The 24,843-nt window shown below is 42.0% G+C and overlaps 1 protein-coding gene across 1 annotated transcript in view; it reads right to left on the bottom strand.

The window, feature by feature from the left end:
- SMAP1 (small ArfGAP 1) overlaps positions 1 to 24,404 on the bottom strand; it is a 92,997-nt gene extending 68,593 nt beyond the window's left edge. The window contains exons 1-2 of the mRNA XM_019613173.2: positions 24,344 to 24,404; positions 431 to 564 (exon numbers count right to left, since the gene is read on the bottom strand). Coding sequence (XP_019468718.1) covers positions 431 to 564; positions 24,344 to 24,404 — 195 coding nt within the window. The remainder of the gene's footprint in view (positions 1 to 430; positions 565 to 24,343) is intronic.
- Positions 24,405 to 24,843: the final 439 nt, after the last annotated feature.

Genomic DNA, 24,843 nt, shown 5'->3' on the forward strand with positions numbered 1-24,843 from the left:
CTGTTTAAACAATATATTAGGTATTTGTGAATAGGTTATAGCTGACTAAAATCTGTTCAGTTCCATGGAATGAAACCTGAAAAATCTCTTGCGCTATCTATAAAAGACATCCTCTGCTTACAATCAGAAGATCTAAAGAGTACATGCAATACTTTATTAATACAGAACCACATTTGAAAGATTCAAAGGAAGGGAAGGTAGAATACTCTTAAATACATTTCCTAAAAACCACAGGTATCTTTTTTTGATCAGGTAATTTTCCTGTCTGTGCAGAGGTATTAAGTTATCTTGTTGAACAGTTGCCCTAAAACATTTGAAAATCACCGTATATCTCCTGTATCTATTCTTTGCTTGTAAAACATGAGAAACTCAATCCTTTCAGAAGTATTCCTAGAATTCCTTCCAATTTGTAAACACATCAGCATTTTACCTGTATTTGCTCAGGTGTCCACTGGTCCAAGTTGACAGATTTGACTCTTGATATATGGACCCCAAGATTTCGATGTATTCCAGCACATCTGATGCAAATAAAAACACCAGTGTTCCATGAAGCCCATCGTGGACCTAAGGGAAATGTGGAAATATATTAGTTAATTTCAAAATTTCATATACTGTGAAGATTTTCTTTTGCATTATTCTATTCTAAGCAAAAGGACATCTGAATGAAGGCTGACAGCTCTTTCTCCAAGACATCTAATTACTGCTAATGTGGTCAGCCATTTTATTTATGACTTTCTACTTAAAACTGATATAACATTTCAGTTAGCTGGGAAACACACCCCAAAGAAACTTTTAGAAGCTGGCTTATGAGTAGCAGTAAGATTTCATTTACACTTAGAACAACGCTTTATGGCTACGCATCAAATGCAAAGATCAGTAAAAATCAGTAGAAGATACCCCTTTCTCTCCAATTAAAAACCTCCTAAGAAAAGCATCTGTAACTAGCTTGAAATTAAATGCAGAGTAATCTTATATTAATGAAACAAATCCTTTAATACCTATATATGCACGGACTCCAAAACACTAGCATGCAAGCTCTTAGGGAACAATTATGCAAGCATTTACAAAGTCAAACGATCAAAATACCCATGATGTATTCCAGCATCCAGACAATTTATGAACTTTATCATTGTTTCTCAGCTGTGTTAGCATGATGAGACAGACTTACATACAGTATGCTGTCCTGAAATCCCAAGCACACCTGTAAGAGAATCAAGTCTAGCTCCACTTGGGTTATTTGACTGTAGTAATTTCAAGTCAAATGCTCTTTAAAATTGTCTTTAATGTTTTTATGAGTTTTGTTTTTATGAGTGCACAACACAACACTGGTAATGGAATAGTCAGTCAGTCAGTGTCAGCAGTTATGTCTGCTCTCAGTTTCTTGTCCATTCACCTCTCTTATTTGAGAGGAGAGAAGAGGAGGAAGACAGGAAGGAAAAGGTCTTGGCAATGCACAAGCACTGTTCAGCATTAGTAAAAACAAGGAAGAAAGAAATCCTTTCAGTTAGCCTCCATTCTTTGGAATTGCTGTACAAAATCCCAACACACATTCACACAGCCCTGTCTTTACTGCAGAAGGCTTTCCACTTAATAGTTACGTTTTGGGTAGACACTTTGCTTTTCATTTGTCTTGTTCATGATCTCAGCAAGTCAGACTACCTTACGTTCACTGTTTGACCTCCAAAATCGTAAGCATTAAGGTGACTGGCAGTTTTAGAAGTAATTGCTACCATCATAAAGTTAGATTTCAGGGGGCAAGAGAGCTAACAATTACTCACTGAAACCAACGTTGACAAACCACAGTACACTCCATCTTCAATGGAGAAACTAACTCTAGTTAGGTAAGAACTAACAGTGAAGCTATTTGGAATACAAATCTTAGAACAGCACAAAAGCCAGCAACATCTTGATCTGTCATTTCCCCCACCCCACCAAGGACTACATACATAGCTAGAGCACAGGAAAACCCCACTATCAACACACAGTACTTTAGTTTTAGTGTACTAGAATGGAGTTTTGCAGGCTACCTGCCTCAAAATATTAATTGAGTTTCAGCTAAAGTTGTTGAAAACAGCAAAAAACTTACTCTACATACTTCCTTAGCCACCCCCTTATAGATAACATAACTTTGTTCATGCAGGTGCTTAACATAGTCATGAGAATTTAAAAACAAACACAGCAAGGCCTTGTGCACCCAACAGCTTGTCTAGTGTGGAGAAAATGGATGGCTCACCCTCAGGTGATAAAGAAGAAAGCCAGTTCTCACTGTGTTACTACAATGACAGGAGACATTTATCTGCAGTATCTATGCATCATATTAATTTTATCTGTAGTGTATCATATTTTTGCCCCTCACAGTGTTCACACTGCCACTATAATTGTATTTATTTTTAAACATGGCAGGACTAATACAACTACACATCCCATCAGTGTCTGAGCTAGGCATTGCTCTTTAGGCCAGCTGCCTAGTTCCCTATTCCTCAGACTTTTTCAGCTATCATATCTCATATGCATACATTCTCCTTTGATAAGATGCAATCAGAATGGGGGCTCTACATGTCTGAGGTCTATTACAATAAATTGGGACAAAGATTGCTAACCTAAAATTTTGTTAGCAAACAGTGAAATCATAACATACCATAGTTACTATTCTCTTAGAAAGGAACAGTTTTGGTTATTCTCAGATGTTCATTAACTTTATTTATGAAATAATTCAGTGAAATAAAACTTTTTAAAGCAACAGTAGCAGACTAAGGAGTGTAAGAGCACTGACAAACTTGAGGTCAAACAGAAGTATATATACACATGTAATCTCTGAATTTATTTCAGACTAACAACAAATGTGCAATATTAAACATTAATAAAAATATTTTTATAATAATAAAAATAAAATATTTATACAAGTCAATTACGGCCACTGTAAGCAGTAGGTAGAAGTTATAAAATTCTTCTGCATGGGCATCAAAACTGGTTGAATATGCAGTGTGACAGCCTGTGAACAAAAAGAACTCCCAGATCATAAGCAAAGCAACAGCAACTGATGTTCCCAAGTACATACTTTATGTTAGCTTTGCTCAACACTCTGCAAACATTCTGTGTCAGCAGTAAAGCTACCTTGCCTGCCAAGAACTGCCATCATACAGTGCAACTCCAGTTGGCCAATGTTAGCACAAAATGTTGTTTGACATAAGTTTTAATACAACATTTTATTCTTTTGAAAGTTATTTGAATAGAAGCTTTTTACTAGAACAGCAGCTTGCTGCACTGCTTCAGTGTACCATTCCTGATACAAAACCCAATTCAGTAACTTCTTCAGTCATTTAAGATATGGGTAACTTCACTGCATAAAAATGTTTTCAGTCTCTTTCATTGCTGGCTAAAGATAACATTAGGAAAAGACCCACAGGACTTGCACTTGTCCTGAAAATAACTGGTAAGTTTACATCTGTTCCAGCAGTCCAAGCAGTCTCTGAAACACTGTCTTTTCCAAAGACAGACTGCTACCTCAAGGATGAAAATCTTGTTTGTTTCATCTGAACTTTTCTACACTGCCTACTGATTAGACTTAAGTTTAATTTTCAGTTCTTAATAGAACATTTGGCAATCTTCACTAGGACATTAACAATTTAAATAACCATTAAAATAACTAATACCAAATGAAAGCACATTGGGCTTATTGTGCATATGTAGTCATATTTGCAGCTGTATGTAATTCAGTTATCTTAAAGCAAAAAGATGACTCAAATAGAAAAAAAGTAAACTTTAAAATCTTAGTAAAAAAAAAAAGTTCTATTTGAGATGTTTATATGTTCATGTAAATTAGTCAAGATTCTTCAATGTTCTGCTAAATGGAGAAACACAAGTGGTGTTTCCCACTGTACTGGGTCTGGCTGGGATAGTTTGCTTTCTTCCCAGCAGCTGTGTCATGTTACATTATACAGCATACCACATCATGCTCAGCAGTAAAAACCTAGGATGAAGAGGAGGAACCCATGGTTACATAGCCTTGAGTTCCAGAACAGCCCCAATTGTGACACATTTGAGTATTTAAGGGACCATCTAGGCTTCAGAATGAAAGACACAGCCACAAGACTCAGCATTTTCTGGCATATCTTCAGCATTCAGAATTGCCAGATAACTTGTAAATTTAAGAAACATGCTGAAGAGTGGTTTTTTCCCCGCTTACAGTAAACTTGCCTGTCACTACCATTATTGTGCAGAGCATTCTCCCTATTCGCAAAAATATCTCCAGCTACTGAAAAGATGAGAACATCTCAAAATCAGACTTCAGCTTTTTTAAGCTTAAGCATAAAGACCTTGAAAGTCCATGACAAATTTTAAACACAAGTCTTCACAGAAGCCGATTTAAATCCAATTTTTAAACTGCTGAAAATGTTATCCATCTTCACACAACGCTCTTGTATTACAAAATGCATTACAGAGTGTGAATTTTGTGATCAGTAAGCATCATTTTTAGATATTCTGTTGAACTACATGCTCTTCTCTAAATAGATTTCAGAATCTTTGCACTTTTCCCTTTTTGGGGTATCACTTTAAATAATATGGGGAGAAATATCAAAACTGGACTACTTCCTTGCATGTCTTTAATGTGCCCCTTACATCTCTTTCTTCCCTATTCCCACAGCTCACTTTGGGCAAAATGCTCTGCTCCTTTATATTAGAAAGTAGATCAAAGAGGCAGCAATAAAAATTGCCAGTATTGCTGATACTCCCTGTTCATGTAACTAAATGTAACTGCAACTTATACATACAAGTTTTTGTGGGTACAGCTAATCTAACTCTTCAGACAGCAATAACAGCAGCAATGACAATGCTGAGTCTGCTTTAGTGCATCATAGAAGAAAACACAAGCCAAAGTACATCTGTACCAGGAAGCCCAAGGTTTAAGTTTCCTCCCCTTCAGCATTACCTGCTCAGCTGCTGCAGCAGCAGGTTAACACAGAAACATTTATTTGGCTGCAGCAGAGGTGCTGCCCACACTTACTGAACATCTCATCTTACAAAGAGCAAAGAGGCGAGAGCTGCAGTAAAACACACAAGGACAAGGCCTTACATTTTTGTATTCACTGTCAAAGGGAAGGTGGCTGTTTTACATCTCAACAAGCTATTCTAAATCCTTTGGACTATCTGCATATAAATAGGTAGCATGGAAATTAATAAGTTTTCCTTATTTAAAACTTGATGTCAGTGACGAAAGCTTGTCAAGGTTTTCACTTTAAATAAGATTCAGAATCACAGAATCATGGAATTGCTCAGGTTGGAAAAGACCTTAAAGATCATCGAGTCCAACCACAACCTAACCATACTATCCTAACTCTAACAGCACTCTGCTAAATCACGTCCCTGAGCACCACATCCAAGCGGTTTCTGTATTACGCATCAATTTGCTTATGCTCTACATCCCTGCAGATACCGAGTAGCAATTCTACAAGGAAGGAAGCCAGTTACACGTAACACTGCACTCAGTGCTTTGCATTCTCAAAATAATCTGTAGCAAATTTATCCGGGGCCAACATCACCCACATCTTCTGCCAGGCACAATTCTGTAATTTATCCTTTCACTCTGTTCTGACCAGGAAAGCCACGGAAGTAACTTTAATTCCCTTCTCTTTCACCAAACAGGAGGAACACCAGCTGACGCTTTATTTGTCGAATAACTGGCTCCATCTTGTGGAAAAGCGAGTTAACTGCAAAAAGATTTACAGGTCTCTTCATGGTTGACAGCCAGTTCCTACAAAAGTCAGATACCTAAATCTGCCAAAGATACCAAAATCTCAGAGGCTGTATCACGTACGGACATGCAGTGCTCTCTCTGCATCACTTCTCAGTGTCATTCAGACAGCATATGCACCCTTCTACTAGAGACTTTTAATGAAGTTATCAATAGACAGAGAAGGAAAGGAAAACAAATAGGCAGCTGTGTTTAGCAGAGTTCAACAAGCATTGGGACAACACTCTCAGAAACACAGTTTGATTTTTGAGTGGTCATATGTACAACCAGGATTGATCCTTGAAGGTCCCTTCCAACTTGGGACAGCCTATGATTTCATGAAAAAGAATGGCTAACACGAGTTCCACAGGGCACACAGGGAAGAACAAAAGCACAAGGCAGAACCAAAGCGACTCGTCTGAATACCTCCTGTCAAAACACTAGAGACAGAGATTAGGTCAAGGGGAGACTAAGATGCTCAAAAGCTATACAGTCATGTCTTTTCAGTACAATCCTGTAGTTTCAAAGATCTCTCACCAGCTTCACTGGAAGCTGCTCAGTTCTCCCGAAAGAAGTGGAATCCTACACACCATCTCCTACTGTGTGTAACTCGTCACATGTGCTCAAAAACAAACAGCAAGAAAAAACACCCCAGAACAAACAAACAAAAACCTTAACTGCAATGTTAATAAGGTCTACTGAATCAGTTAAGTCTTCAAAACAGGAGGAAGAAGCCAGGAACAAAGATGTCAGATTTAATGAATTAAAAACCAGACCTTCTTAGAAAGAATATGTGAGGTCTTCAAGATTTTTAAAGATCTTTCAGCTAAGAAACTGTGCAAGAACTACACTACCAGAATCTTTACTCTCAAATAAAATGTTCTTCAAAGACCTTGAGTCTTTGATCTTTGGAAAGTACTGATACGAGACTATTTACCTACTATCTGCTCCACTCATTTAGTTTCTGATTTTCTCCTGAAGCACATTTTTATGTCACATTGTTTCCCCACATTAAGCTCGTTTTTTTCCTATGCAGTAGAGAAGGTATTCATTCTTTACCTCCATGCTTTATCCACGTACAGCCTTCATGTGCCTTTCAGATGTGAACATCTACATACGCAACAAAATGCTCTTTTATATAAAAAAGGCAACAAATATCTGTAGCTTGAACAAATGTGCAGAACCACAGAATGGTTTGGGTTGGAAGGGACCTTAAAGATCATCTCATTTAAAGTAGTTAGTAGAAATGTCTTGCTGTTCTCTGAAGTGGAATTCTTCCCAAAACAAGATTTTCAGCAGTTTTGTCACACAATCAAGGCCAGAATTTAAGAAGAAACTTAAAACTTGCTACATCAAGAAAAGCCTGGGGAGACTTCAAACACAAGGAGCAGCTTTGGTAGTTTTAAATAAAATTGAACTCAGCAACATGAAGTCGTGCTGAAGGTCAGCAATAAAAGCAATTACACACTGCTAAAGAGCTCAGCTCGGTAATGGCTGAGAATTGTACAGCTCAGGATTTATTGCAAGAACACTGGAAAAACAAGACTTGGATGCATAGCACGGCTATTTTTAGCCAAAATCTGGTAATTGCTGTAGAGTTTCAAGGACAGAATTCCCACAACTTTGTCTCTTCCATCTGAACAACCAATTTTCATAAAAGCCATCTTAACTGCAAAAGCCACACAGAAGTATTGCCTCCCTGCACAGGCTGTCCTTTCCCCTGGAATTCAGTGAAATCCCAATCAGCCAGTTCCATTTAGCCCTTCAGCTCACTAACACCTATTTCAATAGCAGCAATAATTGTATTATGTGTTTCAAGTAAAGTCTGTACCCTATTTCTACAACTGTATAAAGCTTTAACTAGAATGGAAGTTCTTTCAGTTCTGTTTAAGCTACAAAATTTAGCATACACAGTTGATTTACTTGATAATCCCATACAGCTTCAACAACAAATTCAAATCCAAATTATAACTACTTTAACTCTGGAATATATTCAAGTGATACAACGAGGACACAACAGATGGAACCAAAATATTTCAGCCTCACCAACAGTCACATACTAGAAATATGAGTTTGACTGAACAAGACTGAGATGTTTGCTTTTCCAAAATTAAAAAAAAATTAAAAATTTACCAAAGATTAGGTGATCATATGACATGAAATCTAAGTTATCAAACAATATAAAAATACAGTATTTCCAAGCTCAGTGTCAACTAATACACATACACACATCCCATACATCACTGATTCAAGTAATATTAGGAAAAAAGTGAGATTAAGATGGTCTTTTTGAGGATTTGTTCCTCAAAATATCACAAGGTCTCCCATTCATTCTATCTATAAGATGACAATATTTTCATTAGGAATGTTTTTAATACTTTTTTAAAAATAACATAAATGTCATTTTTACCTCAGTGAATTCTCATAAATCTTCCCTTAAAGCATCACTTTCCAAACTCAGTACGTCCCATCGCAGATTTCCCCAGTCACTCTCACCATCTCCAGGCAAGCAGGCCCATAACCAGCTATCAGAACTGACAGAGCTTCCATGCCTGCCAGCTCCAGCTCCTCACCCAGCACATACAGAGAGCGTAAGCAGAGTACATGGGATGTCTCAACAGCAGTGCTCTCAGTCTTGCAGAATGGTCGCAGTGCAGAATGCTCTCACTCTTGCACACCACAGCGTACCCTTTGGAAAGTAAACTCACAGCTCTTTCACATTAGGAATGTCACAGGTGCCAATCTGGTCACATTCAACTTGCCAGCAGCCTTAGGAATCAAACCTGGATTCGGCTAAGGAGCAGAGCTCTGATTTCATTCAGCCTGATGGCTCAAAGAGAAAGCACTGCTCATGTCAGAGTTCAAGCTGCAAGAAAAGAAGTGTGCAAGTACTCACTTCCTCTTAGCAGCATCTGGTATTTTCTGTAAAGACAAGGTTATGTTGCATTTTCACATTTCAATAAAGGCTTGTGAACTGGTCTTGACTACAATTTTTCCCTTGTCAGCAAGGAACTACTGAAAGGCTTACTGTTTTTAAGTGAACGACTTATATTCCTTTCACATGCAGAAATAAAAGGAAAATGTAGGGAACTGTGACCTTACAAAAATGTTTTCATAGGTTAATAGCTAAACATTGAAAGTACCACTGATAACTACATACATATATATATATATGTATATATACATACATATATATATATATGTATATACATATATACACACACACATATATATATATACACACATACACACATATATGTAAATCTGTGCTACTCTGTTGGGACACGGCGAGTGCCCCCTGCAGCCAGCACAACACAAAGGTCCCACAAGCACCTGCTGCAAAACCTCAGCCAGAGCCAGCAACTGAAGTTCTTTCTTTAATCACAACAAAAACCTCAGAAATAAGACTTTCTTGCAGCACAAGTTTACAATATAGTCTGCTTGTTATAAGCAAACATGAGTGAAAGATAAACTTTATCTACCAGGTTATCTATCCAGTAGCTGTATTAATTAGCTCCTCTCTACTATTTTTACTCAAATACAACTGAAAAGGAAACTGTCCAGAAAGCACCTCCTGAACTACACAACCTCTGCACAGTCTTCAGGCACTGGAGATGCTCTCCCTCCTATATGCTGCACTACAAAGTCAGTAAAATGCACCACCATAACCTCTCCACGTGAACCTCTATTTTCTCCCTGCACTGTTTTCTAGTAAGAGACTGAGGTTTGTAGATACAAAGTAGAGTGCCAAATTCAAGCCTTCAGACTGGCCACTCTCTTGTACCAATTTTCTCCAGCATACTGATTTTCTTCATTGCAAATCTTGTGCTGCTGTTTTGGATTTGAGACCAAAACAGTGTTGATAACACACTGGTATTTGAGTTGTGTCAGAGATCTTTTCTATTTCTCATGGTGCCCTGCCACTAAGGAGGCTGCAGGATTAAAAGAGTTTGTGTGGGGACAGGTACAGGGCAGCTCACCCAAGTGGACCAGAAGGATATCCTGTACCATATGAAATCAGCCCAGCAATAAAAGCTGAGGAAAGGAGGAGGAAGTTGGGGGATATTTGTGACTGTGGCATGTGTCTTCCAAGTAATCATTACATTTGAAGTCCTGCTTTCCTAGAAATGGCTAAACATCTACCAGCCAATAGAAAGTAGCAAATAAATACCTTATTTTATGATAGAAAAGTTTACTTCGAAGGGACTTCCAAAGATCATCTAAGTCCAACTGCCTGACCATTTCATGGCTAACCAGAAGTTTAAGCACATTATTGAGGGCACTACTCAAATGCCTCTTGAGCACTGTCAGGCATGGGGCCATCTGTTCCTAGAGAGCAGAGTGCAGCACATCCCTCTGCTTCTCCTCCTCAGGGAGCTGCAGAGAGCAGTAAGGTCACCTCTCAGCCTCTTCTCTCCAGACTGGACACAAGCTAAATGCTCTCAGCCTCTTCTCATAGGACGGACATACCAGCCCTACTACCAGCTTTGGTGCCCTCTCTAGATGCTTTTAAGGACCAAAACATCCTTTTTACGTTGTGGAGACCAGAACTGAATTTAATATTAAAGATGAGGTCATACCAACATATAAGTGGGAGAATCACCCCTTTGACCAGCTGGTTTTACACACTCCAAAATGTTGTTTGCCCTCTTGGCTGCCAGAGCACAATGCTGGCTCATGTTAAACCTGCTGTCACCAGCACCCTTCAGATCTCTGCCAACCTGCTTTCCAGCCACTCATCTCCCAGTCTGTACCTGCATCCATCATTACTCCATCTCAGGTGCAGATCCCAGCATTTGTTGAACTTCATGCTGTTGCTGACTGTCCAATGCTCTAGATCCCTCTGCAAGTTCTCTTGTTATTCAAGGGAATTAACAGCATCTCCTAATTCAGAATCATCAGCAAACTTGCTGAGGATGCATTTCATTCCATTTTTTCAACACTGATGAAAACGCTGAACAGAATTGGCAATTGTACTGAGCCCTAGGGAACACCACTGTCCAGAAGGCAGATGTAGCCCTATTTACTACAGCCCTTTAGGTTCTGAGATTCAGCCAGTTCATCAGCCAGCACAGCATGAATTTGTTCAACTCACAGTTGGACAATCTGACCAGAAAGATACTGTGAGAGTCTGAAATCCAGAAGATTACAGCCACTACCTGCTCTTCATTTACCAAGCAGGCGACTATCCTAGGAAGTCAGATTACTAAGTCAGAAATTTCCCTTGATGAACTCATGTTGACTACACTAGATAACAGTTTTGTTCTTAAATTACCCTTTCAATATCCCCCATAACCTTCGTCATAATTTTTCAGTAACTTTGTCTTGTTTGCATATGAAGCTTTTGCTTTATTTGTTAAACCACCTTTGTCCATGACTATTCTCACTTCTACCCTTCTGGTTCTCTCCTCCATCCCACTGAGGGGCAACAAGCAAGTAGCTGAGTACTAATGGCATTACCCATAACATCCGTTCATCACAACAGTATACTCACCAACCTTTCTCCCCACATACATACCTTTTTTTTTTTTCCTTTTGCTCATCTCCTCTGCAGGTTAAACAAAGTATGCAGATAGTAATGCTGCACCACTCACTCTTATTTTCTACTGAGCTACTGTAGGGGGCTACAGTAACACACTATAGTTCAGGCACAGGAATTTCTTACTACATAAATGCCATCTCACTCTTGAATAATCCCCAAATTCTCCTGTAACAATATTACTAACCTCCAGAGCAGCACTTGCTGTGCACTTCAAGGTATGAACTTAAGGAAAGAACAAGGGAAGAAACAAGACAGAACCAAGCTTTTCTGGGGACCAACCCACAAAACATGAGGTACAAATACTGCTCTACGAGATGCTTAACACTTGCTTTTTAAGAGATACAGCTGCTGTATTTGCTCAGCCAGTGAATGAAAATCAAAGCAATAATCAGACCAGCCTGATACTCCAAGCAGATCTAATTAGCTCAAGCTACTCGTGGCTTTGTTCAGTTGTTTAAACACCTCTAAGGAATGTTCCCATAACCTTTGGACAACTTGGTATTTGACCACCTCATGGTTAACAAAACCAAAAAAGAGAAAACTTATCTAATCAGAACATATCACCCCAGATAAAGCTGAAATGAGCTTTGCATTTTCTCTCAAGGTATCTTCTCGTTTCATGAAACTATGGAGTGTCTTCTCTGAGATGACATTAGATGAAATACAATTCAAACGAATTTGGCAAAATGATTGTCTGTCGTGCTGGAACATCAACACACTAATACACCATGTTATCAGCTAAACGTGAGTGGAAGGAAATTTCCTTTTAAGCAGTGTTCCTTGCTGTAACCAGATTTATGTGACACAAGAGAAAAACTCCTCTTTTTTTTTTCTTAAAGAGCTTATTTAACATTATTACTACACCCCAGCAACCATCACTACCTCACTTTGAATCTACCTGCAAGTCCCAGTGCACTCAGGAAAAACAGGTTACACACAGTGAATCATTTCCACTTCCTTTTGCAGAAATTCCTATAGGACTACTACAGCCTTTCATCCTACTAAGGAAGTTCCATGCCATAAAGCTTTAACTGTTTAAGTACTTCACTAAAATTGCATAAGAAATTCCTGTTCCTTCCTGCTTAAAAAAAGAGCTAGTATACAAGAAGAGTATGGCAATCAATAACAAAACATGGATCAAATAAAAAACCAAAATTATTTTCCTAGCCATGCAAGGAGGTACAGCTCCTCAGTCCTCATCAGCATATCCATTTTCTTCTACAAAAATCAGAGACAGGCACAGCTCTGAAAAACAGAACCATTTTTACCAAATCCCAGCTGCAGTTAGTTGCTTGGCAACACTGCCCCTCAGCATCAACCTCCTGTCCAGGTTCTGCTCTGACAAGGGCTAAGCTACCCGCCACATGTCAGAACAGTCTGCAGAAAGCAAATACCTTTCCTCAAGAGATAAAGGGCAACTGTAGGTCTGGGTTAACTGAGACAGTCAGCACGCTGACCTGGGCAATTTTTCACATCCCCCATAAAACATGTCACTGTATCTGTGAGCAACAGAATTAGTGCTCTCCATACCCAAAGCTACTACAGACTTGAAGTACTAGGATGCTCTCTGAACCTCTAAGCTTCTCCTCCTCTTCACACAGTGACCCCACAGCACAAAAGCAACCAGCTCCTCTGATGGGATGATCACAGATCAACTCTTACGTGTTTTGGCTAAGGTGGAAACAAAATAGGAACACGGGTACTCTTGACCAGCTCAAATACAGTGTCAGCAAGTAGGACTACTTGGCAGTACATACGCATACATGAGAGTAACACCTAATGGAAAGCAACAGTGAACAGAGCAAGAGCAGAGCATAAATAAGGGTTAGTTCTATACCACATTATCAGACCAGCATAAACAAAAACAACTATGAAATTAGATACCCATTCAAATCTAAGTTGACTGAGTCTTCTCAAGTAAGATAAAACTGCTTTATGGCAAGTAAAGTCATTCAAGAAAAAAACTACAAAATCCCAGAATGGTTTGGGTTGGGAGAGACCTAATGACCACCCAGTTCCAACCCCGGCCACGGAGGCAGTTGTCACCCATTAGATCAGCTGCCCAGGGCCCCATCCAACCTAGACTTGAATGGCTTCCAGGGGATGGGGCATCCACAACTTCTTTAGATAACCTCTCCAGTCCTTCTTCACCATTTACATAAAGATTTTTTTCTTAACGTCTAATCTAAATCTCCTCTTTTAGTTTAAAGACATTACCATCTGTTTTATCACTACACTCCCTGACAAAGAGCCTTTCCCCATCTTTCCTGTAGGCCCCTTCTAGGAGCTATAAGGTTGCAATAAGGTCTCCCCAGAACATTCTCTCTTCAGGCTGATCAAGGCCAGCTCCCTCAGCCTGTCTTCATAGAGGAGGTGTTCCTGCCCTCTGATGACCTTCATGGTCCTCAGCTGGACTCATTTTAATAGGTCCATGCCATTCCTATGCTAGAGGCTCCAAAGAGGAATGCAGAAGAGTAGTATCTCTCAAACCCTCAGCAGACATTAATCAGGTAAGAATCAGGGGAGCAGGAAGTCTGAAGTAGTTTTTGCTCCTAGATCACTAGGGGGCATCATTTTTAGTCATAACACAGAGATCCAACCAGCAGTTAAAAGATCCAGGGAGATTTCTTACACAGAAGGGATCCATGAAAGCAAGTCTTGCCAGTAAAGACCAAAATAAGGAAGCCTTTTCCATATCTCTTACCTCCAGGTGCCCTGCTCCATTCCATAACAGGTTCTCACCTTCTCTAGCCTTCTTACTGCTGCTAATGCATCTACAAAAGTCCTTCCTGTTGTGCTTCGCATTCCTTACCAGATTTAATTCCAAGAAGATTTTTCTTTTCCTCCCTAACGCCACCCCTGCATGCTTGGACAGACCCTCTATATTCTGTTTAGATCACCTGTCTCAGCTTTCACCTCTTACATTGCTTCCTTTGTCCGAGGTATGCCAGGAGCAACTTGCTCATTTAGGCTCCCTGCTGCTTTTGCTTGATTTCCTGTTCACTGGGATGTGCTCCTCTACAGCAAAAAGAAGTGACTCTAAGAAATAAAAAATAACATTAAAAATAGTCAAAACCAGCTCCCCTGGGCCCCTCTCTTTCCTAGACCCCACCACTCAAATAATTCTTCCAAGCATCTCTATCCCTGAACAGGCCCAAGTCTCATCTCCTGAAGCGCACAGTTAGAATTCTGCTCTTTGCTTTGTTCCCTCTTCTTTGGACACTAAACTCTTCCATCTCACAGCCACCACAGCCAAGACCATCCCTAACCTTACATCTTCAACCTGTCCTTCCTTTGCTGATAGCAGGTCACTCAGGTCCATCTGAGCACCTAACTTGACAAACCACTTGACTCAACCATTTGTACTGAAAAACAACTAATACACTTCCAAGAACCTCCTAGATTGCTTGCTCCCTGCTATGCTGTCCTTATGACCATTCTCATTGTGGTTCAAGTCCCCTATATACACTACAGTTTATGAATGTCAGGTTTCTTCAAGTTCTCTGAAGAAGGGCTGCCGTTTCACACTGACAGCAAGTCAAACTCCACCACACTGTTCTCTCACCCCCCCTCCTCAAAAGAACAGGATGGGAAGATATGATGAAAAAAGGTTTAAGGGTTGAGATAAGGACAGGGAGATCGCTCATCAACACAGGCAAAACAGACTCAGCATAAGGGAGATTAACATAATTTATTGCCTATTGCTAATAACAGATTACTGCAGTGGGAACGGAGAGCAAACTAATACACCTTCCTCCCACTCACCCTCTTCCTCTTTCTCCCTCCAGCAGCACAGGGAACAAAGGCAGCAGTCAGTCAATAATGTTTTGTCTTTGCTGCTCCTTCACAATCACTCCTTCAGGGGAAGTGTCCCGTGCTCCACATGGGGTACTTCCCACCAGATGCCATCCTTCCCAAACTCATCCTACATGGGCTTCCCACAGGCTGTAGCTCTTCAAGCACTGCTTCCACATGGTTCTGTACCACAGGGCCCACCCCTCAGGAGGTGTTCCACACAGCTCCCTCAGCCCTCCTGCCCCATCATGTGCTCCTGTTCATGGGCTGCAGCTCCAGCACAGGGTCTTGTGGGGTATCTCCATGGGCTGCAGCTCCCTCAGGCCTCATCCACTGCTGCACCATGGCCTCCTCCATGGCTGCATGAGAAGATCTGCTCCATGTGGTGTCCATGAGCTGCAGAGGGACAGCCTGCACCACCACAGGCCTCTCCTGGGCTGAAGAGAGCTTCTCCTCCACGCTTGGAGCCCCTCCTGCTCTCCTTCTTCACTGACTTTGGTAGCTACAAGGCTGCTTCTCTCACATTCTCACTCCTTTCTCCCAGTAGCTGTGCAGCAGTTTTCCCTTCCCCAAATCTGCTCTCCCAGAGCACCACTTATGGCTCAGCTCTGACAGCGGTGGGTCCCTTTTGGAGTCGTCTCTGACCTGACATGGGGCAGCTGCTGTGCTCCTCACAAACTTAACCCATGCAGCCTCCTTCCTACCAAAACTTTGCCACATAAGCACAATAGAGGAAGGCTTCATTCCTACTTTTTCCTGATCTGGTAGTTAGGAGCAGACACCTATACCATCACCCACACTAGCTTGCCTTCTAGCCCTGACCCATAAGCTCTTAAGCTCATCATCCATCTCTGAGCAAAGCTGCACACACAAGCCCACCGCTCTGACAGAATGCGGCTACTCTCCATCCTCACCAGCCCAGTCTGTGCCTCCTAAAGCACCTACATCTACCTCTTGCTTGCAAACTGGAAGACTGCAATCTCACTATTTCTCTGTGATACCAGTAAAATCATAGCTCAGCTAACTCACATTTACTCTTCCACAGTATCTGAAAACTGTTGCTGCCAGCATGGTGAAGCTGAATTCAAGTGGTTACAAATAACAGCAGCGTTACTCTTAAAGCACCTCAACATTACAATAAGGACATCACTGTTCACAAGGTAAACTCATTAAGTTTTAGGAAATTTACCTGTGGCCTCCTGGGAGAACAATTCAAAGCATCTAAGTTAGTAAAGCTGAATCGTGCCACACCAGTGAGCTAGCTGAGGAAGATGTGACACCTGCGCTCAATTAACCTTGACTACTCTCTGAGCAATATCTACCAAGTGACTCTTTATTAATCCCCTTAGGAAATCTAGATTAAGGAGGGAACCACCCCTACAAGAAAGGTACCTCCCTAAAAGTCTACTTATCATATACATGTACCTAGTTGCTTCCTCACTGCTGTTGACAAGGACTTCCTATGACTGCATCAAAGCTGTTTTCTCCACAGTGAGGCCAAGAGGGACGATCCACAAGACAGCGTCAATCTCAGTTGAACAAAAAGAGATCCAGGTGCAAAGCAAAACTTAATATCTGTCACCAGCAACATCCTGCAGCAACACCTTTTTCACCTCACTGAAGAGTGTCAAAAATACAGCTTAGGCATCATTACGATAGAGACACCAGTAGCTCCTGGCCAAAGTAGTAGGATGTCCTGCACTTAGGCACATGGTATCATCAGTACTATCAATCACTCTTTCATAATCTGCCCTCCAATCTGCTTCAATTGCCAAAGCTTGTACTTCTGAAAGTAGGACTGAAAACTAAGGTAAGGATTTCTGCATCTATGTAATCCATCCCTGTTGATCTAAAAGGTTATAATAAATATAAATAAACGAAGCAAACAAAAAAAATGCACCACACCCAACAACCACACAAGTCCTGCAAATATTTGTATTGGAATTCAAAGAAAGTAGCAAGGAATCTCCAAAGGTCATCTAGCCCAATCACCTAACCAAACTACAGCATGCCATTTGCGATCGCATCCAATCTAGGCCTGCTATGTCCTGAAGAATGCAGTTTCCACACAAAAATATCACATTAAAAGCTTTGGTAAAAAACCTTCAGGCAGCATAAAGAAGCAGGAATGTGCATTTGCAACAGTGCGCTTTCACAAGTTAAACAGATTTTCTCTGGCTTATTTCAAAGTATTTTCCCAAACTGTGAGAGACAGGAGATAGACAGAAACAAATCCCTTCCTTTGAAAGACTCCCCCTCTAGGTCACCCAGTACTTAAACAACCCCACTGTCCCATTCCACCTGCTTACAAGTTCTCAGCTAAATCCACTGCACTACACTGAACTGGAAAGTAAAGAGACTGGTGTCAATACAAAGGGGCGAGGCTCTGTTCAGTGACGCCCAGTGACAGGGGCAACAGGTCCAAAGAGCAACACAGGAAATTCCATCTGAACATGAGAAAGAACTTCTCTACCATGAGGTTGACAGAGTACTGGAATGAACCGCACAGAGAGGCTGTGGAGACTCCTTCTCTGGAGATATTCAAAACCACCTGGATGCTTCCCCATATAGGGAACTGCATTAGCAGGGGATTGGATGAGATCTCCAGAGGTCTTTTCCATCTCCTTGATTTACTTTTGAGACAGGCAGGTTATTAGGCAGAGATGATTGTGAAGCCATTTTCCACCATCTATCTGCATTCCTGGTCAGCTGGAGAGGTCTCAGAGGTCTGGAGGTTTGTCACTGGGATTCCCTTCTACAAGAGGAGTTGCAAGGAAGATCTAGGGAACTACAGGCCTGTCAGCCTGACCTTAGTACCAGGAGTGGTTATGGAGCAGATCATCTTGAGGGAGATCATACAGGATATGTGGAGGACAACCAGGAGATCAGGTCCAGTCAGCATGAACTCATGAAAGGCAGGTCATTTGACCAACCTGATCTCCTTCTGTGACCTAGTGACCTGTCTGGTGGATGAAGGAAAGGCTGTTGACCGTAGTTTACCTAAACTTCAGCAAAGCCTTTAACACTGTCTCCCACAGCATTCTCCTGCAGAAGCCCACAGCCCATGGCTTGAACATGTACACTCTTTGCTGGGTGAAGAACTGGCTGGAGGGTTGGGCCTCAAGAGCAGCAGTGAATGGGATTAAACCCAGCTGGTGACCAGTCACCAGTGGTGCTCCCCAAAAGTCTGTGCTGGAGCCTGTTAGGTTCAGTATCTTTACTGATGACCTGGACTAGGGGATTGAGTGCACCCTCAGTAAGTTTGCAGTTAACATCAAGTTAGCAGGAAGTGTCAATCTGCCAAGGGGTGGGAGGGGAAGACCCTACAGAGAGATCTAGACAGGCTGGATTGCTGGGCCAAGGCCAATGGGATGAAGTTCAACAAGACCAAGTGCTGAGTTCTGCACTTCGGCCAAACAACCCCAAGCAATGCTACAGGCTTGGGGCAGAGTGGCTGGAAGACCATGTGGAGGAAACAGACCTGGGGGTAGTGGTTGATGCTCAGCTGAACATGAGAGAGCAGTGTTGCCGAGGTGGCCAAAAAGGCAGTATCATCCTGGCTTGTATGAGAAATAGCATCACCAGCAGGAGCAGAGAAGCAATTTCTCCTCTATACTCAGCTCTGGTGAGGCCACATCCTGAATACTGCATTCAGTTTTGGGCCCCTCAAAACAGGAAAGACACTGAGGCCCTGAAGCGTCCAGAGAATGGCAACAAAGCTGGTGAGGGGTCTGGGGCACAAGCCTTAAGGGGAGCAGCTAAGAGAACTGGGATTGTTGTGTGCTTGGAGAAGAGAAGGCTCAGGGGAGACCTTATTACTCCCTACAACTACCTGTATGGAGGTTGTGGCAAGGTGGATGTTGGTCTCGTCTTCAGGGGAACTAACGACACTAGAGGGAATGGCCTCAAGCTGCACCAGGAGAGATTGAGGTTGAACATTAGGAAAAATTTCTTCTCTGAAAGAGTGGTCAGGCACTGGAATGGACTGCCCAGGGAGGTGGTTGAGCAACCGCCCCTGAAGGTGTTCAGGAAATGTTCAGATGTTTATTAAAGAACATGGCTTAGTAGGGAAATATTGGTGGTATGTGGACGGGTTGGACCAGATGATCTTTACCAACACTGGTGATTCTATGATTCTATTAGGAAAATGAAAACTAGGTTTCCTTACAGCCAAGTTTGCAATAATTGGCTTTGACTACACAAGTTTCAGCACTGCAATTTTTCTCGTTCAGCCTCTCCTCATATTTCTACTTTTTGAGCTTCACATAGAAGAGATCAAGTTGCCAATCAGATATCTAAGAATTGCATAGTATAACTAAAAATTATTGAAAATATTTGCATTGGATACTATAAACTAATTTTTATCTAATTTAACAAGCAACAGTGCCAGTGTGTCATTTTACCACAATTCTGGTAAGAGATTGCTTAGCCAGACTTCATGCCTCATAGTGCTTGAGGCAAAGAAACCCAATTAAAAAAAAAAAAGTAACCACCCTGCAAAACTCCTAACAGTGATTTATTCACTTTATCTGATGGTCCAAAAGATCTGCAAGCTTCCAATCATGTTATTGTAACTGCTACAGTTTAAAAAAATCTAAAGCAGTTGATAACTCAGTAATTGCCTTCTTGATAGGGATGTGAATTCATCAGCAGGCTTCAGTAGACAGTATGTTTGTATTAAAGTCAACATTCAAATGCAGTGCATAACAAACAGAAAACAATTGTTTGGGTTTCAAACATATGCCTTACACTTGAACATGGTTAGGAACAGTGATCAGATTCTTACAGCCCCTATTTGTGGAGATGGATGGTAGACCAAGATGTATTGATCCCAGTTTACATTACAGAATCACAGAATGTCCCAGGTTGAAAGGGATCTCAAGGATTATGAAGTTGCAACCCCCCTGCCAAAGGCAAGGTGACCAACCTCCCCATTTAATACTGACCAGGCTGCCCAGAGCCCCATCCAATTTGGCCTTGAACATCTCCAGAGATGGGGCATCCGCAACCTCTCTGGGCAGCCTGTTCCAGCACCTCACCAGTCTCATAGTAAAGAACTTCCCCCTGACATCCAACCTACATCTTCCCTACCTCAACTTGAAACCATTTCCCCTTATCCTGCTTTTATCTACCTTTTCAAAGAGTTGACTCCCCTCCTGTTTATAGGCTCCCTTTAGGTATTGAAAGGCTGCAATGAGGTCACCCTGCAGCCTTGTTTTCTTCAGGCTTAACAAGCCCAGCTCCCTCAGCCTGACTTTGTAGGGGAGGAGCTCAAGTCCCCTGATCATCTTTGTGGCTCTCCTCTGGACCCTCTCCAACAGCTCTGTCTTTCTTGCACCGGGGGCTCCAGACCTGGACACAGTACTCCAGATGGGGCCTCACAAGAGCAGAGTAGAGGGGGACAATCACTTCCCTGTCCCTGCTGGCCACCCCTCTTTTGATGGAGCCCAGGATACCATTTGCTTCCTGAGCTGCAAGAGCACACTGCTGGCTTATGTTACGATTTTCATCCATCAGGATCCCCAGGTTCTCCTCTGCAGGGCTACTCTCAAGGACTGCTCCGGACTGCTCCTTCCAGTCTGTATAGATGCCTGCTTGCTCGGATGGCAAGTCCTTTGCTACTGCTGAACATCTTGACCCTTTTCAAGAAAGCATCTCCTTTTGTGCTTTGTCACACTCTTCAAATTGCAAGCACTCTGTTCGTTACTATTTAACATCAGTGCCCAAGTAATACCAGTCTTGCTGCCAAGCAGTAACACAAGCCTAGAAGACTTGGAACACATTGTAATTAGGTACTAAGTACATAGAATTAGCAAGCTGTGATCCTCTATAGTCAAAAGGGCTGCTGACTAACCTTAATGGTCTTTTACTTCAGTTCTGTTTGATAAATCCATATGAGGTGTTATTTCTTAAAAGATTCAAATATTAGCACAAATAATTATAAAAATGCATTTAGCATCCCTACACTACGAAAGAAAAAAATAAAAGTCAGGTGCTTCAAGATGGCTCTCAGTACAGTCTGCACACCAGACTGACAGACAGATCTATAACTATGTCTCTCTCCTGCAGCATTCCAGTCCCTGCTAGTTTTACTTACATATACATAGAAAAGGACACGAAGAGCTGCACCATAAAGTTATACACAAAAACGAATTTCAGTTGCTTGCCTTTTTCAAAAAGCCAGTATCAATAAAGCTACTGCCTACATACTTTAGTGTTTCTTACAAATATTAGGAATAAGTAGTGTAACACTAGGAAGACATCTACTGCCTCGCAGAACAGCTGTTCAGATAGGGATGTAAAGAAGTCAGTACGCAGACAAGCACTGCACTGTCAAATGTCACCCTTCACTCCTCCAAAAACCCAACTGATTGTAAAGACAGTTCCAGAGCCTTTGATTTTTTAGGCTTCCTGCCTGAAGAGATGACATCTGTGAGGCTGTGAGTGTGGCCCTACAGCAGGTTGCTTCCAGTGTATTTCAGCAGCAGCCGTCGGATTCATGACAGCTATTCCAACAGTTAAAAGGCAAATAAGGAATAAAAAGCACTTCCACAAACTGTATCCAAAGTCAGCAATCCTAATTATTGCTTCCTGCCTACCCTGGCACATGTGTCCTCAGCTGTATTCTCCACCTTCCAAAAGGTTTGCAGAACAAAGCAGCACAGAGTTACAACTCCACATACCATACATATTAAAAAGCAGGCAAGAAACCCTTTTTTGCCCTTCCTATTAATATTCACCATTAATAATATTTGTCTTTCTGAAAATAATAACTCATTAAAAAAAAGAGCCTCCTACAAAAGCAAGCATGTAATAACATAACTTCTTTATAAGCAATGCAGATGGTCCCTGGATAGTGAGAACAAGGAGAGCCAGCTCAGTGATTTTGGAGTGAATCAGCAGTAGGACAAGAGCAAGTGCTGAAGATCCCTTTTTTGATGTGAGATGTAAAAGCCAGAAGGTATTAAAGGTAGATATGATCAAAGCAATGAGCGATAAAAAAGCAAGTGGGACCACATGAAGTTTGTTAGGGTCAAAAGGATATTTACAAGATTCCAGATGATATCTAGCTACCTACAAATTTCCAGGGCCTCAAAGAGCTGCAGTTAATACAGATACGCAACCACGGTATGTGAGGTTTCAACATCCCTCAGATGTGACAACATGAACAGATGCCTAGGGGAAATGTAATAGCTCAGGTGAACAAAAGGAGGGATTCCAACATCTCTGGTGAGAGGAAGGGATCTGTGATGACAACCTCTTAGCTTCAGTTAAGAGCTCAATTTGGGCAAATACTAGTCATCTGCAAGACCACACTAGAAGCAAGGTTTTTAAAGACTGACAGAGTAAGAACCAATATGCAAGTACAATTCATTATACCCTGAAGATAACATCATCTAACAATGAGGTGAACAGGAAGGAAGCAGAACTCAGGGAATCCTAGCAAACAGGGAGGAGGATGACTGACAAGAACACAAAGCTCACATTAAAGAAGCTAACAGAAGCTAAAGAAACAGCAGTTTAAAGATAATCAGTAACACCAACAAAAAGAAAATACAGGTTCTCTGACAGAAATGAGCCCTAGTTTGGAAGTCCTACATGTCTGTCATGAACAATTTCACGAGACAGTTTCTGGAAGACAGGCCTAAGAGAATCTCTAGCGAAACTGACAGGATGGAACTCCAGGTTGGTTTTTTTTGTTTGTTTGTTTCATTGTAATTACAGGTACGTGCAGAGACAGAATCACAGCTGTTCTGATGCAAGCAGAGAAGTTGACCGTCAGTATCTGGGAGAAGCCATGCATGTAGACAGCTCCCAGAGCTGGGATCCCAGCAGAGACATCTTGAGGAATCACTGCCTCAGTCATTCCTGTGTGCCATGACTAACATAACCAAAACTTCGTCAGACACCAGCAAGCTGTTAGTGCTCAGCCAGCATGGGTTAGGTGTGAAACACATTAGGAGGAAAAAATAAATAAATCTGGCTGTAACTGGAAGAAATATCCTCCATTCTTCCTCTTCTGTTAGTTAACAAGTTTCAACAAGGGAACAATACAACAGGGCATTATGTTTTCATGGCAGGCAAAGCCTTGATACTCAACTAGGGAATCAACTTTGCTTTTTCTTCTGAACCATATCTTCTGGAAATACACAGATATCCAGGCTCCGAGATATAATGCAATGGCAGCCTAATGCTGTTCATACAGCTCTCCTACCAAGCAAACTTCCAAAGGTAAGAAAAGAAATCTACACAGCCTGCCCATCCTATCACTTCCCAGACAGCTGCCCCTAGAACAGCTGGCACTAACTCAGCTTGCTGTTCCACTCCCTCCTGTCCAACCAGCAGAAAACCACACGTGTAACTACAGGAGTACGAGCAAAGGCAGACGATAGCAAGAAACTAATAAGACATGAGAAAATAAGAAATGCCAGAACAAGATGAGACACACGTAAATTAAGCTTGAGGGAAGAAAACAAAATAAAACCTCAATCAGCTTTTGTGGGGGGGAAGGGTGAGAGCAAGCTATACCACTAGTGTACAGAAAGACAGCATGGGAGGAAGAGGTTTTGGCAAAAAAGAAAATAGAGAAGACTTTAGAAGAGCAGTCAGATTGTAGATAAGGCAGCTAAGTAGAACAATTTATTACAAAGAAGGAAACTGAATTACAGGTTCACTTGGAAGCAGAAGACGGGTTGGACAACAGAGTGGTAGATGCTCCAAGAACTCAGTAGAAAAAAAACAGCACACCAAAGGTCAGAGCTTGCTGCCACTTCAAGCTTTGAGTTGTGACAGAAGAGAGGTATGGAAGTGTCACACAGAAATACATGTACACAGTGCACAGAAGTATTCAGTAACGCAAATAGGAACACAAGGTGAAATGCGTCAGTACTGTTGAACAGAAGCAGCAGAAGACAAAAGCAAGGACAACAGAGACAAAGCAACACTTCGCCCAGGTGATGGCTGGAAAGAGGGAACTCAGAAGGGAAGACAAAACCGAGTTGGAGAATTTGAGACACTTCTGTTGAGCAGCCAAGCTCTGAGGCCTGTGCTCCTAACAGCACAGGTGTGAGGCTCAGCAAACAGCTCAACATGGGAACACTAGTCATGCACAAAGCACACAGGCATGACTTTTCCAGAACCCCCTGGGTTACAGTGGGTCTGTAACATAGTAACAAGAAGCTGGGATAGCTGTACCAACAAGCCAGTAAGAAGACTTACTTGCAAGTCACAAGGGTCTGTTATCTTCAGTGTAATCCACATTATATAATACTTACGTCCATACAGTAGAAACATAAGAGCTGGTTTCTTTCTTTCTGACGTATCAAACACCGCCATCACACATGGCACTGCTCGAGTCCCCTTGCTGGGCAAAGCAGCAGCCTGCCAAGGGGGCTCGGCAGCAGCACGGGGCCTCACCCCAGCAGCGCTGAGATGGAGCACGGCGCTGCGTGCACCTGGCTGTCACACAGGAAGTATTATGTTGAGAACAATAAATTACCGTGCAATCACCCCAGCCAGGGTAACATCTCCACGAAGCGATTCTAAACGAAAGAGGGACATGCCACATTTCGTCCACGTCAGAGCCACACAACCCAAAGCAAACACAGCCGCAAACGCGCACCTCCTCCAGCGCGGCACGGAGCCACCTGACCGAGCGCAGATAACAGCTCGGGAACCTCGGGAACCCCTCGCACCGCTTCAGGCCCGGGCGGCCGCCTCCCGGCCGGGGCTCGCTCCGCTCGGTGCCGACGGGACACGAAGCGGCCGCGCTCGC

The sequence above is a fragment of the Meleagris gallopavo genome, chromosome 2 (assembly GCF_000146605.3).
Source record: "Meleagris gallopavo isolate NT-WF06-2002-E0010 breed Aviagen turkey brand Nicholas breeding stock chromosome 2, Turkey_5.1, whole genome shotgun sequence".
NCBI lineage: Eukaryota > Metazoa > Chordata > Aves > Galliformes > Phasianidae > Meleagris > Meleagris gallopavo.